General features: G+C 36.1%; 1 protein-coding gene across 1 annotated transcript in view; it reads left to right on the plus strand.

Moving 5' to 3' along the window:
* Window positions 1–18,398, plus strand: part of ADCY2 (adenylate cyclase 2) — a 206,976-nt gene that overhangs the window by 124,411 nt on the left and 64,167 nt on the right. Inside the window, exons 5-11 of the mRNA XM_038175758.2 lie at window positions 5,118–5,266; window positions 6,263–6,374; window positions 7,362–7,489; window positions 13,481–13,639; window positions 14,011–14,143; window positions 14,472–14,648; window positions 16,004–16,047. Coding sequence (XP_038031686.1) covers window positions 5,118–5,266; window positions 6,263–6,374; window positions 7,362–7,489; window positions 13,481–13,639; window positions 14,011–14,143; window positions 14,472–14,648; window positions 16,004–16,047 — 902 coding nt within the window. The remainder of the gene's footprint in view (window positions 1–5,117; window positions 5,267–6,262; window positions 6,375–7,361; window positions 7,490–13,480; window positions 13,640–14,010; window positions 14,144–14,471; window positions 14,649–16,003; window positions 16,048–18,398) is intronic.

Below are 18,398 nucleotides of genomic sequence, written 5' to 3' on the forward strand. Positions count from 1 at the left end.
CATGGCCATGTCTGGTCACCATGGGCTGTCCTGGTGATCTGGGCCCTCAGCTACCACCCTGGCTTGACACGTTCACCTGGACATGGGGATGGTCCCCAAGACAGGGCCCTGTCTTGATCACACCCCCTGATTCTGCTCCTTTCTTGCTGGAGTGGCCAAGGCCTGCTGCTCCTGGGCATCAGCTGTGTGTCCTCTGCAAAAATAAACAGCTGTGTGGGACCTTGCTTTTCTTGGCTGGTGAAGTAGAGAGGAGTGAGGGGGCGGTGCTCTCATTCAGCTTATGTGTTTTAATTTTCTGGTTTTGATTTTATAGTTCTTGGTGTTTCTAGCCTTGAAATTTCACCTAGAGGATCATGAAGAAAGTCTTACAATGCAATGCTTGGGGATTTGAAAAAAACTTTTCCACACAAATTAAAAAATACGTAGATGAATGTTGTTAGCAATAGGGAGTCCTTTAGGAGTGTGTTAATTAATGGATTAGAGTTCATAATTCTGTAATCAGAAAAGATGTCAGCTTTGGCTTAAAGTCTGTACTAGCCATGAATGACAGGAAAAGCAGCAATTAGATATGTAAAAAATGGTTCAATATTATGAATATTCTAATATGTAGGGAAAAATCTTTGCCTGTTTTTGTCAAGGCCAGGACCAGTTTTAAAAGTATTCCAAAAACAAAGAAACAAACAAAACAAAACAAACAAAAAAAACCAATCAATTTAAAATTAAAGATTCTGCTATGATGATTCTGTGTTTGTAAATAAATAGAAGGATGTACTCAAGTTTGCAGAAAGTTATATAACTGCGTTTTTCAGTTTTTAATGGGGAACAGGTTTGGTTTAAATAACGTCCCAGAAGTAGTAGATTTCAGCAAGATTTTTGATGTAATGACACTGGATATCTTGGTTAAAAACTCTGAAACTGCTCCCCATTAAAAGAGCCCTGTCTAATGGATTTTGAGTGGTGTAATTTTAAATTGTCAGTGGAAATGTTCAATGGGTGGGCATGTGCATAGTGTTCTGCAAGAACCAGTTCTTGTCCTTTGATCTAATATTTATTTTTTATTAATGACCTAGGAGATATTTAAAAGCAATCACAGTCATTTTGTAGAAAAGTCAAATATTGGTTTGATAGAAAATACAGTAATATAGAATATTTCAGAAACTGTATTTATCAAGTCAAGATACACCTTTGTCCTGTGTCTGGAAAGTCATTAGTCTGAAAACGATGAGTATGTTTCTTAGCTAGAAATTTGGAAAGCTGCAATTTTGAAAAGTATTTTGCAGCCATAGCAGGCAGGGAACTCTACCAGTGTTACAGTGGAGAGCTGTGCCGTGTAAGTCGTGGACATATTGAGGGGAACAGGGCAAGACAGTATGTGCATGAATGTCTGTGTACTGGAATGTAATGTCAAGACTTGTGTCAAATCAGCTTTCACAAATGTTTGAAGGTTGTATAGGGTATAGAAAAAAGACTGTAGAAAGTATGTAGTGGCAGGAGATTTATGGAGCTAAGTTTGTATGCCTGATGGAAAAGGAAATGGAGTTATCTGATTAGTGTTTAAATTCTTTACAAGAAAAATAGTGTGCACTTTAATCTTGAGCTAAGAAAGGTGTAACAGGACCAAGATTCGGAAATAAGAAATATAGAACGCATTTTCAAGCAGTAGGACAGACAGCTAAGGAATTGATAAATTCTACATCTCTTAATGCTTCTGTAATCAAGATTAAATACTCTTCCTTGTTTTGTATGAATAAAACACAATTTATTAGTCTCGGTGCAAGGGTAATAATGGTGGTGGAGGTTACTAACTGAGCAAATTTAAGGGAATAATATCACCTGGTTGTTAAAAATGATCTCTTCTTCCCAGTTAGGAGTCAAGTCACCTTTAATCAAAACCAAGTTAAAGCTGTTTATCCTAGTAGGTCTATTTAAGAGAACATACATGGGAATTGGAAAACAGTACCATAATTTGCCAAACAAGTACCCCGTTGATCTCTGTCTGTGTGAGCCAGGTGGCTGATTCATCACCGTGTGATCAGGAATCATGTGATTCTTTTTTTTTTTTTGGTAGATTATTTCTTGATACCTTTCAAAGGCAGATAAAAAAAAAATAATAATTTATCCTAGTTTACTTATAAACTTCATTGGGAAGCTGAGGTGTCATATAGGCTGATTGCTTCTAGAGCTTTCACTGCTGACTTATTGACCTGGTTTGTCAAGTTTGCTAAATACATGGTTAGACGTATGCCACAGCAATCTGAAAACAAAACCGGAAAAGTAAAATTCTGTATTGAGTGTCCTAAATGACACTCTGGTACAAAAAATACCCTTGTATGGGGCTACAGGGACAAAAAATGTCCCTATTTCACATCATTGATCTACATATATATAGTTTTTCTGCAGCCTTCATCAACATCAAAGGCTCAACAGCAAAGATGGGCGTTTCTTCCAGTAAGACCAAAGTTTGGACTTTCGGTTTCCTCCATAGATAACAAAGAGACAGAGAATTGCCCCCTGCAGGAATGTAGTATTAAATTCTGTGAACTGCTTAAAGGTTGGTTCCTCTCCACTGAAGTAAGGTGCTAAACTGATTTTAATGTAGCGAACCCTATCAGAATACCTCTTTTTCTCCATGATGACATTTTTGTTGTCTGTATTATTCAAGAGATTTGAGTAGATGGAGGACTGTTTTCTTTTTGGCCTTTAAATCTGCAAATTCTTAGAAGTAACACATCTATAGGTGAAAAGGAGGGTTGACATTAGCCGTGTAGTCTTGTACAAATGAGTGAATCAGAATTAGTACTTTACATAACAAACAGGAACGAACAAACAATACACTATCGCCCTGGGTCAAGAAGAATTTACTTTGATAAAAAGCACTTAAGAAAATGTACCATTCCAAGTATTTGAGGGTATTTCGTTTGTTTATAGCATAACAGCAGCACAACCTTCATTGTGCAAAATGCTGCAAATGCTACCTTATAAAAATTGATGCAGCTCTATGAGCTTTAACAGATGTGCCAATTTATTCAAGCTAAACAAGCATCTAGAGTTTACCAAGCTTTAGGCAAGTGATACATAACTAGGGACGACTGGGAAAATCACCTCCGCAAGTCAGATAATATTCTGACAAGAAAGTCAACTTGCACATGAGAATTTGGGACTCGTAGCTTGACAGATATCATTTCTGTTGTTCCTCTCTTTGACCTTTTTCCTGCCTCTCTGAGGTTTTCAAGACATCAGGAGTAACCTGGATGTTGAATGTCTGCCTCACCATGTTTGTGGAATCTTAAGAGTCATAGGAAGGTAGTGATCTAGTTTGCATTTACTGGCCAGGTCACAACAGTGCACAGAGCACAGTGAAGTAAAATTCGAGCGAAGACCGTTCACCTTTTTGTTACCTGTTTAATGATAACAAGTGCTGACCTGTACCATAAGTCACAAAATGCACAACTGCTTTCTGTTTGATAAACAGCAACTTGCAAGAGTAGGCTTTCATTATGGGGAAAAAATGATTGGTTTTGGAGGCATTCTTTATAAGCTAGCAAAATATCTCCACCAGGCTATTTTAAAAATGCAAATACATTGACCTCTTGGACCTGCCTAACTGCCTAACCATAATAAATAAATCTTTCAGTTCAAGAAATGAGTGAACATTAACATTTAGATGAAAAGTCAATTGTAGATATTCATCTTAGTTACAACGTGTCAATCTGAGATCTTAGCAGAAGGAAAACAGTATGCCTTTTATTTCATTCTTCTTTCATTTAGTCAGACTTCATGACTTGTCTTACTGTTTTTGTGACATGATTTAGTATGCAAAATAAAGAGCAGCCCATACACATGTGAATCAGGATTACTTCTAGATTTCAACAAAGTTAAAAAAAAAAAAAAAAAAGGAGGGGGGATTGGTTCAATACTACTTAACAACAAAGCAAGATTCTGTCTTGATTCATTGAAATAGAAGGGTTTTTTTTACACAGTCTATACAGGACCAGATTTAGAGGTTTTGTGCATGTTAATGCTGTGCTCAGAGGTACACAAATGCTTTGGGGAACAGGGAGTCTTCATTACTTGTTAATGAGATAGATAGCCAAGCAAGCTGTACATATCATAGAGTTTACAGCACTGTTAATGCCATGATCTGCTCCAGACCATTAGATCTGAATAGGAATAATTATCCCAGGCAGAGTGTTGCATTAATGGTTACACTGCTGGTACCCTCATGAATAGGACTGCAAACAACACAAAACTACATATCATGAACCAAAGAGAATGCATCACTGTGAATAACACTTGCAGAAATCACGAATTTTAGAGGTGGTCATCTTTTCTGGTACAGCTGTTTCTCTCTCTGAATCTGTCATGGGCTTTCATAGCTGACTTCTCCTTCCACATTGGTTCAGGGTCTATTTTTCGTGCTTAACCAGACTTAGATTCTCCCCACAGCTCTACCAGAAAATAGGAAATTTCCATGGAAAGTTCAGTTTTGAGGTGAGGTATGATCAATGTAGAAGGTATTTTTTTTTCTTCAGAGTTCTAGCTAGTCTCGTTAGTTCTATTTACCAGTTAAGTAGGTAATCAATGAAAAGCTGTCACAGGTAATATGGGTAAAATTAAAATGTACCAAGGTAATGGATTTTCTTAAGGAGAAGACCGTAAGTATAATACCAAGAAAAGATAAGAAAAATGGGTTTTGTTTTGTTTTTGCATGTAGCCAATTTCCTTGTTGCTTTAGAATATTTTCTGAAAACTTCGGTTTGGCAAATGCCAAATTAAAGGCGGAATATGTATTAAAATAATGAATTCTGCAAAAGCCCAACATTTTGTGTGTTCTGAGTTTATCTTTTCCTTTTCAGTCTTAAACCTTTTAAAACTATGTGCAAGCATTTAAAATACATCTGAAAAAATATTACTTAGATATTACTTGGAAATGTGTGAATATCAGTCAGGTTCTTCAAGGAACTGATTAATTTTGGAGGCTATACCAGGCAAATGCATGATTGCAAGCCTCACCAAACTGTTGTAATATCTTAACAAAGTATACCTTGCACAATGTTGATTCCATGCTGATTTTATTCTCCTTGAATAAATTATGGACATACCATTTTAAATTTTAGGAGCGTCTTCTACTTTCTTTACTGCCTGCTCACATTGCCATGGAAATGAAAGCAGAGATCATTCAGAGGTTGCAAGGTCCCAAAGCAGGCCAGCTGGAAAACACAAACAACTTCCACAACTTGTATGTCAAAAGGCACACCAATGTAAGGTATTGTACTGTAATAAAACTTATGAACGATATTTAAAACAAAAATAAACGAAACAAACAAACAAACAAAAAAACAGTGACAGTAATGAGAGGAATTAAGGACATAAATGTTTTAGTATGTTTTTCAACAATGTAATGCTCGGTATCCAGCATATATTAATTTGATCAATTGCTGACAACTCCATGTTCCAGAAGAGCAACAAGGGTGATAATATGAAGGGGTTTGTTTAAAAGAATGTTGTTTAGATCGTTTTTGCTTTTATGTACATGTATAATAGTAGAAATTGTAATTTCTTAGTTATATTATTATGAATTTGTAATTTTCTTAACAAGAGCAATTTGTCAGATTTTAAATAATGTCAATAGAAGCCACTATGTATTTAAGTATTGCAGGACATTAGAGGAAGTTCATTGTCAGTTGTAAGCACAAACACTTTTACCTTAGTCTAATTTTATGAATTGGTTAATTTTTCTTGGTGGATAGAAACATAGTATATGGTTTGAATTATTTTAACAGTTGAGCTTTAATTTAATTGTCTGAGTAACAGCTGAACAAAGACGTCCATGATAAAAATTATTGATAGATAAATCTTGATCAAAAAAAATAAATCTACAGTGACAAAAAGTTGTAAAACTATTTCTGATAACAAATAAGTCTATTGAAATAATTTCCATTATTATAGCATCAATTTGTGAGTAGGAAAAAGGCTTCTGTTTTTTGAATACAGCATAACACATATGTATAGAGCACCTATAAATACCTACAAATACAGGTGTTCCTATGAAGGTAGTAGCTATAAAGAAAAAAATATATATATAAAAACTACAATTCCTATAAAGGTAAATGTAGGTTTACCTATAAATATAGGTGTATTTATTGCATGTAGAAGTGGCCATTTTGACCTGAATGCCTACTTTCAGGTTTTGCTGTTGATTCACAAATCCAAGTTCTGGGGAAGGACACTAAGATGAAGTTTCTGTTCATTTCTGTTGTAGCATCTTGTATGCTGATATCGTAGGATTCACTCGCCTGGCCAGTGACTGCTCACCTGGGGAACTGGTGCACATGCTCAATGAGCTGTTTGGCAAGTTTGATCAGATTGCAAAGGTGGGTTTCTACAGGTCTGTTACTGTTAAATACCTACATCACTTTTAAATATTTGTTCATCTTGGGAACTCTTCCTTCAGGAAGAAGCATTTCTTAGGCTTCGGCAGGAAGATTAGTCTTGAGCCACATGAAGAAAAAATCTGGCTCTGGTCTTACAGTAACGGTGTGTTTCTGCCAGTGAAGTAATCTGTGAAAGCCAAGATAGCTCTCTCTGATAGGACCAATATAAACAGCTCTTATGGATAAGCTCTTATAAAGCTTAATGGATAGTGAACAGTGCTTTAAATAGCTTTTTGGCAATAACAAGGATTAAGAAACTCAGAAATATTCCAGAACTGTTTCTCTGGAAAAGCATTTAAGAGACAGGACAACAAGGGAGGCAGTGTTGATCAAATTAATTTTAATTACTGACCACAGCCTCTTGATTATTCAATAAAAGATTCAAATATAAACTTTACATCAAACTTTATCCTGTGTTTGTTTGCTGTGCTAAGGCAGACAAAAATTTTCTGTGATTTTTATTAATTCAAAAACTGTTGTCCAGAATTGCTTTAAAAAAATATTTTTTATATTGTCTTTAAGAGAGTATAAAAGATAAAAAATAATATTTTAATTGCTAGTTTCAGGAAGTACTTCATAATATGTCTTCAAAGATGTAAATGTGGAACGCTAGAACTTTTGATTATGTATTTCAAATAAAAAGACATGGTACTTCACCTTAGTTCTTTAATCCAAGGTATGATAAATATTTTGGAGTGAATGTACTTTCTGGTTTTGTCCATTAAGAACCATAACAGATGGAGAAATCATCCCTACAGAACTCTCTGGCAGTGCTTCTTTTTTGGCAATGCCAAGTCCTTCTCTGCCAAAACAGGCTTAAGCAGAACAATTTTAAAAATATCACTTCAAGTCAGTCCTTTTAACAGTAACCCTCACTTTATGTAATTCAAGCTGAAAGTGATCATCTGACTTTGCTTTTTCCTCTAGGAAAATGAATGTATGAGAATTAAAATCCTAGGTGACTGCTACTACTGTGTTTCTGGACTACCTATATCTCTTCAAAATCATGCCAAGAATTGTGTGAAAATGGGATTGGACATGTGTGAAGCTATTAAGTAAGTGTTGAAGTTTTACCAAATGAACAATATTCAACAAGATAAATTTTGTCTTTTCTACTTGTAGCTGTGGTGCTGTTTGAAACATTCAGACCTGCTGTAGTTGGGGTGTTTCATTACAAGGTCTGGCTCAGCCTCAAAAAAGAAATGATTTAAGGAGCTGGGTTATGCCAGGGTATCCTGTCACTATACCACAAAGATGATTAAGGGACTGCAGCATCACTCATATGAGAACAGGCTGAGAGAGCTGGGACTGTTCAGCCTGGAGAAGAAAGAGAAGGCTCAGGGGGGACGTATCAATGTAGGTAAATACCTGAAAAGAGGGTATATAAAGGAGATGGAGCCAGGCTCTTTTCAGTGGCACCCAGTGCCAGGACGAGTGCCGGTGGGCACTGAAACATAGGAGGCTCCCTCTGAGCATCTGGGAACTCTTCACTGTGCAGGTGGCTGAGCACTGGCACAGGTTGTCTGGAGACATTGTTGAGTCTTCTTCCGTGGAAAAATAAGTGAAACCCAGTTGGTACAGCGCTGAGCAACATGCTCTAACTAGCCCTGTTTTAAGTGGGAGTTGGACTGGAGGTCTCTGGGGCCTTGGGCAACCTGATCTAGTGGGTGGTATCCCTGCTATGGCAGAGGGGTTGGAGCTAAATGATCTCTAAGGTCCCTTCCAACCCAAGCCATTCTGTGGTTCTATGATATGTTCTGTGATTCTGTGATAACGAGGTGATAAATATACATCACTCACTAGGGAAGCTCTGCTTTTTGTTAAGTTATGATGCTGCCGCCCACCTGTTAGCCAAATGGCTCTGTGAGTGGCCAGAGCTCCTGGTTGCTATTGAGTTTCGAATTGTGATGGTCAGGAGAGGTTGCTCTTCCACAGAGGAAATGTTGCTAAAATGCCTCAAGCCTTCAGACTGCAGAGTGATACTGAACACACATACTGAGGATGTCTAACAGTTTGCTGAACCTTGGGTTGAGAGGCCTATCTTCCATTTTGTTACATAAGCAGTAAAATGTGCTTCTTAGACCTAAGTTTAGATTTAGTTTCAACTTTTCTTTAATTAATTCTTTTAGAAAAGAATTTCTGTAAAAGTTCTTTCAGTTGGGCATTAAGGCACCATTTAGAATTCTGTGCTTTTCAATAGCATTTTGGATTTGTGAATTCCTATATTTGTCCCTTATTTCTTTCCCATAATCATTGTGCTTGTTCTGTCTTTGACGCGTAAAACAGAACAAGGTATGCGAGAATCATAATGTGATTGCTTCTGAAATATCAGTTGCAACTTATTTCAAGTAACTCAGGTAATTACAGGAGGCTTGATGTGATTGTGAAAGTAGAAAAAGAAAAATGGTTATAGCTGATGGGTCAGCTCTGTAAGTCATCTGAGGATACAACTTAAGACATACTTGAGGAATCCTCTAGCTTTTTACTGAGTAGTAGATTAGGAACAGATTTTAGGGAACTAGCGGTTTTGAAGATGATGGGACTTCAAAGAAGTCATGCAAAAGGACAGCTTTACTTTCCTTCATCTCTCCTCACCTGACTGCTATCTGAACTCTCAGTGCAGCATAGAAATAATTCTCATCTAAGGTACTTGCCTTTGATGAGTTCTGCTACTGAAGCTGGACACATTTCAGCATGAAGGTACTTAAACCTTATTTGGATGACTGCACATCAAACTGAAGGGTCCTAAACCTACCAATTCAGAGACTTCAGATACATATATTATAGCTTATTTGTTAAGCAAGGGTTTGATTCTGTTTTCTTATTTAGAAAACAAACAAAAAAAAAAAACAGGAAAGGATAATAAAAAATCTTATTCCTCTGTGTTTTTGTTTTGTTTTCTAAAGTCAGATAATTCACTATCTATAATTCATACCTGAATCTCTTATCTTTTGGGAGTTAAACTATTGTAAATGGTTGCTTCTAACAGGTATCATTAATGACAAAATATCTTATCTGTAGGAAAGTGGTTGCCTTTGATTAAAATTACAGTATATCTAGGTGGCCTTCACTTTGCAAAAATATATATCATGTGGACGTCTAGGTATTTGGTAGTCACCTGTATGATTTGCTTTTTGACACAAAGTTTAGCAAAGTTTAGACTTTGATTTTAAAACTTGTGAGGTATATGTGTGGTTTGTACTTCATGATGAAATGGAAAAGTTGCATTGATCAAGGTCGTCCCAGTGATTAACTAAATAGACATACAAAAATGATTCCTTGGATCCATAAGTACTACCCTCATATGTGGGTATTTATAGTCACAAGAGGACTTGGTTCATTTCAGTTGTCTGGCCTTGTGATTTGATCCGGAGGAATTACTGTACTGGCTATGTTATTAATGGAAATTTGGTTCTTTTCCCTTTAGGTATTCACTGAAAAGGTGTGGTATTTTGTTTAAACTATGATTTTGATCTCCTTTCTTTTGGAATGTTTTGTAAAAATGAACACAGTACAGAAAAAAAATGCCAGGTTGCTGCATTTTCTAAAATTATTTTTCTTCATTTAGATATGGTTGTACCTTACACTGTGTCCAAAGGAATCTACTTTTATGGTACTTTGAGTACTTCTACTTGGCTAGCATTAAATCTACAGATTGAGGTGTTCTCTCAGTTGCTTTCTCTCTCTCTCTCTCTTTTTTTTTTTTTTTTTTTTAGCTATAAAGAACAGCGTTATTATAATTAAATTAATTGCTTCTCTCACAAATTAGAAATTGAAGTTGACATCACTTCAGTGTTGGAGCAGTAGGTAAAAGAGCGCCTGTCCATATGTTCTGATGCCCCGGTTTGTGTGTTTTTTGTTTTAGTTTTTAACCACATCTTTTATTATCCCAGGCTTTCAGTGAAAATGAGAGGTTTCTGTTTTACATTTCAAAAGATCTAGGTGCTGTGTGATAGATGTGAGCTAAAAGCATTCACACACAGTTTCTGGTCAACCTGCTGTGTTGTTTTTTTTTGTTTGTTTGGTTGGTTGGTTGGTTGGTTGTTTTTTTTCTTACTTTGGAGAAAAAAATGGAAGTTTACAGGCTAAAAGAAAACAATGCACAAAGCTCAAGCCCTAAATTGCCCTTCCAAAAGATCTAGAAGTGTAATTTTGCACATCACAAAGCAAAGCTTTGCTTGAGCTCAAAGAACAATATTTCAATTTGTCACAATTCATGACTTCATAGTCTGTTTATTTTTGAAATGAAGGTCTGCCCAAGTTGTTAACATCCATGTTCATTGCTAATACTGGATGTTGTGGTCCACCTTGGTAAGAACAAGTTTATAGTCTAGAAAATAATCTTTTAGTTGTATAGCACATTCTGATCTAACTTTATTACTGTAATAAGAATTCACAATGGGTGTGGGCCTGGTGCCTGGGAATATCAAATCCTATTTACATATCTGTAAGAAATGAGGAATGAGTACCCCATGTTCTGAAATATTTTCAAAGTATTATGTCAAGTGTTGCAGCCTGCAGGTGAATAAAAAATACTGATTGTTAATCAACTCTATATTTTATTTTGTGATTGCTGCATGTTTGTGTGGAATCGTCTCCTGAAATACTTCTGTGGCCTCTAAAACTAGAAGTAGCAGTACTCTTGCTGTTGAAAGTGTATCGCTCAAAATATTTTGGAGTTACTCATCTAAAATAGCTTTTTTGTGAAATACAACTTTCTATTGCATTCCATCATTCTGTGCAAACTGAACCATTATTGCATGCTACTGAAATACAGCAGTTTGCTGTTTAGGTAACAGTTCAGTATAGATTTTACCACCTGAATATAGTTGCAATTCCAGTTCCAGTTCTGAGGAACTTTCTTATATCTGGCTGAGGTAAAAAAAAAAATGAATTATATCAAGTCAAATGATCTGACGTAAAACACTTTATTCATTCATGTTTCCTAATGATGTAGCTCCATTTTGAGGAACTCAGCCTTGCTAGGCTACTGATTGTTTCCATTTAAACTTGTTAATGGTACCGTTGATTAATTGCTTTACTTCTCTGTCCTATCTTGGAACAAACCCAGTCAATGTTTCTTATAGTCAGCAGCCTGCTTGCCCAGGAGTGCAATGCTCACCTTACCAAGCAATAGGTGCCGATGATGCATTTGAGAGCTGGCCACCTAAATTGGGTGCTTTAAAGCTAAAGCTTATCTCTCAAGGCAAAATATGTTTGTGCTGTGTTCCTTCAGCCCTTATTCCATCCCCTTCTCTGTCTTTAGGCTTTCTAATTGACATTTCTCTGCTTCAGATTCTCAAAGTCTGTCTTCAATTTCTTAGTGTGAAATTAGTTCAATTTTAGAGAGTTGAAAATGAAATAAACTGTTGGATGAGGTTGTTTTTACCAATTTGAAAGCTCTCCTCCTTAACTCCTGAGAGCTTATGGTAAACAGACTTTATGACTTGCTCTGCTGAATATGGAAGGGCAGCCTTTGGAAAAGCACTCCTAGAGGATAAATGTTCCCCTTCGTCTTTGACCAGTTTTGTAAAACACTTTTTATGAAGAGTGTTAAGCTTGTATTTCATCACATTCCATTCAAAGTTATGTTTGTCATTTGTGGACTGATTACAAAGATCATTTACAAGCACTTCATTTCCAAGTGTGTCAGCTACAGGAGAGCAGTGTAAAATGGCAAAGTGAGCAGAGATACCTATAAAACTTGATAGAGACTGAGGGAATTAAAAAAAAAAAAAAAGTGCTCTCTTTTCTTTTTAATACCTTCAAAACACAGTTTAGCAGAACACTTCATGCTCCTGTTATTTTCATTTTCCAGAAAAAGAGCTTGAGAAGTAGTGCTTCAAAGTAGCATTTACCATATCGAATTAAGCCTGTTAAGTTCCATGTCCCTTTCAAAGCAGAAGAGAAATAGTTCTCTTTTAGTTTAGTTCTGTATTTGGAAGGCACAGAGTTGATGAGTGTCATCCTTGAAACTGAAGATATTGCTAAAACTATGAAGTAGACCCATATTCAAAAGCCATTTGGGTTTCTTATTCTATTGTTGCTTCCATCAACACGCTGAATTCTCCTAAGATGCATTTTCCTTGTTATTGGCTGTAATTTGGTCTGCATGCGTTGAGTCTTAAATACATAAATCTAGTTATGTTACAGAGAAATGTGATCTTCCTTTTTCTTTAGAACTTAGAACTAGACAGATGAATTAATTAGAAAACTCTCTACATATATAGCTAGGTACCCATATGACATATGTCTGAAAATGTTTTTCATTTTTTTTATTTTTTTTTACTTTAGTCACTCACCTTTGACTCAGAAGTACCTCTCTTCTGGAAAGGTTAAAACCTTTCTTATCTGTGGGGCTCTTCTGTGATTTGGATTGGGCTGAACAGATACCTTATCTCTGTCTCAAGTCATTGGAAATGTCAAAGCAAGAGTGGCCTCTCACCTTTTGCTTAACTGTTTATGGGGTGGGGCACTCACCAAGCACGTGGAAGGTTGTTGAGCCCATGTTTTCCACAGGCTGAATGGCACTGTCAATATGGGGCTCATATTCCCCAAAACAGTATGAGTCACTGCTAGTATATCTTGAAGTACTGCATTTCTCATCTATCCTCTCAAAGCATTTGCAAGCAGGCATACAAAACTGATGGTACCTGAGAGAAGAAAGATGGGAGAAAGCCTGTCCCTACCCTAGATATGAGGCTCTTCAGATATTAGTTATTGTAACAGTAGTTCCATCTCTCCAATTGCCTTTAGAAAAATATTCCTTAGATTCTACTGTAAGACTGAACTTGTCCAGTACATAATTCAGTCCCACCAAATAATTTCAGATGCCCGTAAAAGGGACTTCAGACTTGGGAATTAATGTTTTCTACAAATATATGTAAGTACAGATAATATTAAAGGTAATATATAAAAATTATCACAAAACTATTGCAGTCAATGCTAAAAATAAATAAATGGTACCAACATTCGTACTGTAAATTTGGTAAAATAAAAGAATATGAAGGCCATGTTATTCACTCAGGTTTTCTCCTCAACGACAGGAAAGTGAGAGATGCAACTGGGGTTGATATTAATATGCGTGTGGGAGTACACTCTGGGAACGTCCTCTGCGGAGTTATTGGGCTACAGAAGTGGCAGTACGATGTGTGGTCGCATGATGTCACTCTGGCAAATCACATGGAAGCTGGAGGAGTCCCAGGGTAAGAGGCTTTTCTGTTAGCCTTTGTACACGTGGGCTTTTGTTCTGTGGAGAAATGTGTAGGTACCATGTCTTTGGTCATCAAACCTCATGAAGAAGCCTCAAATAATTCTTAGTGCTTGCTGTCTTTAAAAAAAAAAAAAAAAAAAGTGCACATAGCATTTCCTGTGATTTAAGAAGTATTTTTGTGGACAGAATAGATTTATGACCATTAGAACTTCAGAAAATGAGATTAGAGATTGTAAATGAAGTAAAGCATGCATCAAAAGTATACGTAAAAGCTAGTTAAAAAAAAAAAAAAGTTGATCAGGTTCCAATCATACTATTGATCAGTATTTGTGATTCTGTCATTCTTTTAAAATATAATTTCAGCCGCGTTCACATCACTTCAGTCACCTTGGCACATTTGAATGGAGCATACAAAGTGGAAGATGGGGATGGTGATGTGAGGGACCCATATCTGAAAGAGCACAATGTTAAGACTTACTTTGTAATCAATCCTAAGGTTAGTAGTATTTCTACTTTGTGGTCAGTCGTAGTTATTTTTGAGCAGGACCACTAATCTCTTTTATTGAATAATTCAGTACCATAATATATTGATCCGAGCTATTACTAATTCTTCCAAATATATAATGTTTGCATTACAAATCTTTCCCACTCTTCAGAAATGTCTCCGATGTTTCCCAGAAATGTAATTAAGAGTTGCGGGTTTTTAGCATGTCTCCATTTTTAAGTTCTTATGTGTGCAGGTAAGTGGTAGCAGATGATGCATTAGTGCCTCAAAAGGTAATGAACACCAAGTGTGATATCACCTTTTATTCTCTGTCAACCAGGGAGAGAAGCGAAGTCCTCAGCACCACATTAGACCTCGACATACTCTTGATGGAGCCAAAATGAGAGCTTCTGTCCGCATGACCCGGTACCTGGAATCTTGGGGAGCAGCCAAGCCATTTGCACACTTGCACCACAGGGACAGCATGACCACTGAAAACGGCAAGATTAGCACAACAGTAGGGGCCTACTTATGTCATTTCATACAATTTAGCAATATTTGAAAGGAAAAAGGTGCTCACTGCTAAATACCTTGTTATTTCTAATAGAGCAAGATTCATGCATTTGTAGTGGGCAAAAGCCCTGTAATGCTGCTGGGAGTTTTTCCACTGGCTTGTGAGTTTTGGATTGGGCTCTAAGGAATTATATCTTGCTATTAGTACATCTCTGAATCACAAGGAATCAAGCATACATACTAAGTGCACAGTTTTGCCCTGTAAGCTTATGCCAGTCACAGTATATAGTGTGGTTGCTGTTCACCTTGTGAAAATCCATTTTGAACATAAAGCTAGAGTATAACACCTTTGGGAAGAGATGCCATTGATACAGAGACATTCCCTGAGATTTAATGGCTATTAAGCCACATACTACCTTTGGAACATGGCCAAACCTGGAGCAAACACTATGAAGTTAGAATATACCTGTGGTATCTGGAGTAAACTTTGTAAGACTTCTCTAGAAACTAAATCCGTACTCACTGTAACATTGACCTTTTGAAGGTGCACTAACGATTCATAAGCTATAGCTAATGGCCTGAGTTTCACAGTGCTATAGCGTGATGTTGCATGTGATCTCTTACATTGAATGGAAAAGTTTCTTTTTAATTTTGCTAACACTATCTTACTGCTGTCAGTATGACACAGTCAGTCTGTAGCTTGAACGTTGCATTATATTCTACTTCTAAAAAGTGCAAATGTAAAGATAATTCTAAGTATTTTCAACATTGGCTTTAACTTCTGTTTCCATTTTATATGGGAACATAGGACTGAGCCACCTAACCCATCTTGTTCAATAAATGCAGTGCATAACATTATGGATTGTGAAATGTTCATTACTGAAAGTACTCAGCCATTGCTATTAATCACAAAATAAATGTGGTTGTGATGGCTGTTGTTTATTCATCAATAATAATAATGGCCATTGCCTGTATTTGGTTACTCGGGTCTGTTTGTTCAAAAACACATAACTTTTTTTTCTGAAGCTGGCAGGAGTTTGGGCTATATTACAACAGTGGTGACTTTGAAGCAGTAACTTTCTAGTAAAGAAAAACATTTTGGGATTCAGGTGGTTGTATTAGTAATTTATTGTTTATTACGATAGGTCAGCTTGTCTCCAGATCACTCCATCTTCACCTTTGGCTAGATTTTTCTTTTAGAAAGTTTTAATCTAATGCCAGAACTGTTTGTATTGGAAACTTTTGTCCTTACTTGACCCTGTTTTCAACAGTATTTTTAAAGTAAATTCGCATTAGTTATGTTGTCAAAGTGTTTTATAGTATGGTTAATGGGTATTTTGTACTTTTTTTTTTTTTCAGGATGTTCCCATGGGGCAGTATCATTTTCAGCGTTGCAGAGAGAGGTAAATTCATTTTTAAAAATCACTTATATAAATTACATATAAATATACATATACATCCATGTGCGTTCACAGAGATATAAGGCATACTTTCAAACATAGAGGGCCGTTTCTCATCCAGATGATTTTTTTCCGCTCATGTCTCTTAGATATAGAAGGGCTATGAAAACAGGTTTTGCAGATATTTTACTTAAGAATCGTGAATACACTTCCTACTAACAAATAGAATTATTCTGAATTAGTGTGTCAGTGGCCTACTGTTCATTTCTCCTAACAACACAATTACTCTTCCAGTGTGGAGAAAATTATGTACAGGAAAATTCAGAGAGGAGACATAGATTGGGGAAGAAAACAGAAGCTGGAAAGGGCTTCCAATAATTTGTGTTACAACATGTAAGATATGTACTAAAAGGCACGTTTTGTGCATTTTGCTAATTGCTTTGTATTTGCATTGTACTTGATTGTTTCAAAGTCTGTAGTGTGTTTGCAGTAGTAAACATTTTAAAAGTATTTTGTGATCCTCCTATAGTGCTCCTGCTACACAAAACGTTTGGAAATAACCTTTAAGTTTTTATTTTCCTATTTGTTATTTCAATGACTGGGGCAAGATAATAAATAAAGGACACAGGGCTGAACTGATCTCTTTTGCTAAAAATACTCACAGTCTCTAAATGAAGAATGACTGCTGCTTAAAAAACAAGCCTAGCACTGTCCGGAATGTGAAATGGTTCAATTTTATTTTAATGACCTGATAATGTCTTTCCCTCAGAATTATAAGAAACATCACAAATACCATACAATAGTTTGAGAAAACCATTAAAAGTTGGTATTTTTATTGTCTTTGGTTATGCAGACAAGTCATTCTGTCTATTCCTTCCCCATCTCTCTGCTTGGTAAATGTCTCCTAGACAAAACACAGGTTACTGGGGAGATATGCAATTACATGAAATATTTCTAAATTCCAGAAGTTGAACAAATTTTGACTGAATATGCATGATACTAATAAGCGCAGTCTCTGGCTTTAACACCCAGCATTTATGTTTGGACAGTATCTCAAAAGAACTTGAGTTAGCCTTGTCATAAAAAGTGTATTTCACTCCAAAATAGATCCAGAAGGTACAAATGTTACCATGTGTCTTGATAGCATGTTGTTGGAGGGAGTTTCTAGAAACAATTACTAGAGTCTTCTGTCCATACTGGGGTGTATAAATAAGATTTTAGATAATTCTAGTTAGTCATTCCCAGAGGATAAAGCTGAAATGATAATAAGCACTTTGAAAATCAGTGTTTTATTAGAATATCAAAAGGTGGGTTTTGAAGCCTGACTGTAGGCTTCCATTTGTGGCAAATCTTACCTCGTTACATTATATTCTTATGTTTTTAGAGATCTGCCAAGAAAATTAAGTGTGATTAAATTACGTAACCTCATCTATCTGGTTATTCCTTCCAGGCAGATTGTTCCATATGTGAAGAATGAGTTGTGAGCACTTATTTACCTAAATTCTGTAGCACTGAATAGACATTAATTATTTTTTTTTTAAAGTTACTGAAAGTACACTACTATGGTTTCTATATAAATGTGAATCCAACAACAGGTTATCAGTTATTGGGAAATAACCCAAAAACTTGATGTAGAAGAAGGTCTGTGCTACCTTTAACAGGTTTCAGTTTGTAGGGTAAGAAAATTTTGGTAAGCGAAGAGTCAAATTTCAGATCTGAATGTTTACTTCTTATAAAACACTGTTATTAAGTAAACACTGGATTTAAGTTTTCAACACACAGAAATACAATCTGGAAATATTTGATATATTATGGTTTTAAGCAGAGCACAGCTGCTGGAAGAACTGATGATGTTTGCAGTAACATGTTAGTGAGGGCAAACCCTCTGCTGGGTTCATGCTGAGTCCAGTGAAAAGAAAAGACCTTTTTTTCATTGCAGTTGTGTTATAAGTTATAAAAAGAGGAACATGGCATATGGCTGAAACTAATTTCAGATTTGGGGGTCATTTTTCTTATTAAAAACATTTCCAAGAAAAGAAGAGTTCACAGGCTTTCTGTAGAGAATGCTTATTATGCAACAATGCACTAGCACATTATTGCTCATCATACAACCCTGACAAAGATATTTTAAAATAACTGCAAGAAATGTTTTATGAATTTCAGCACATTCCTATTGTTTTCCATGAATTCATAACATTATGGAGGACTTCCCCTCAACCAGAATATTCTGAACTGCTTACTTTTTTTTGAAGAAGAAAGAAGTTTTGTTACAGTAGTTTTTTTTGAGTGCTCCCTAACAGCTGTTCTCTAGATTTTTATTTTATTTTGTTTTGGTTGGGGGGAGGTGGGAGGGA

The sequence above is a fragment of the Anas platyrhynchos genome, chromosome 2 (assembly GCF_047663525.1).
Source record: "Anas platyrhynchos isolate ZD024472 breed Pekin duck chromosome 2, IASCAAS_PekinDuck_T2T, whole genome shotgun sequence".
NCBI lineage: Eukaryota > Metazoa > Chordata > Aves > Anseriformes > Anatidae > Anas > Anas platyrhynchos.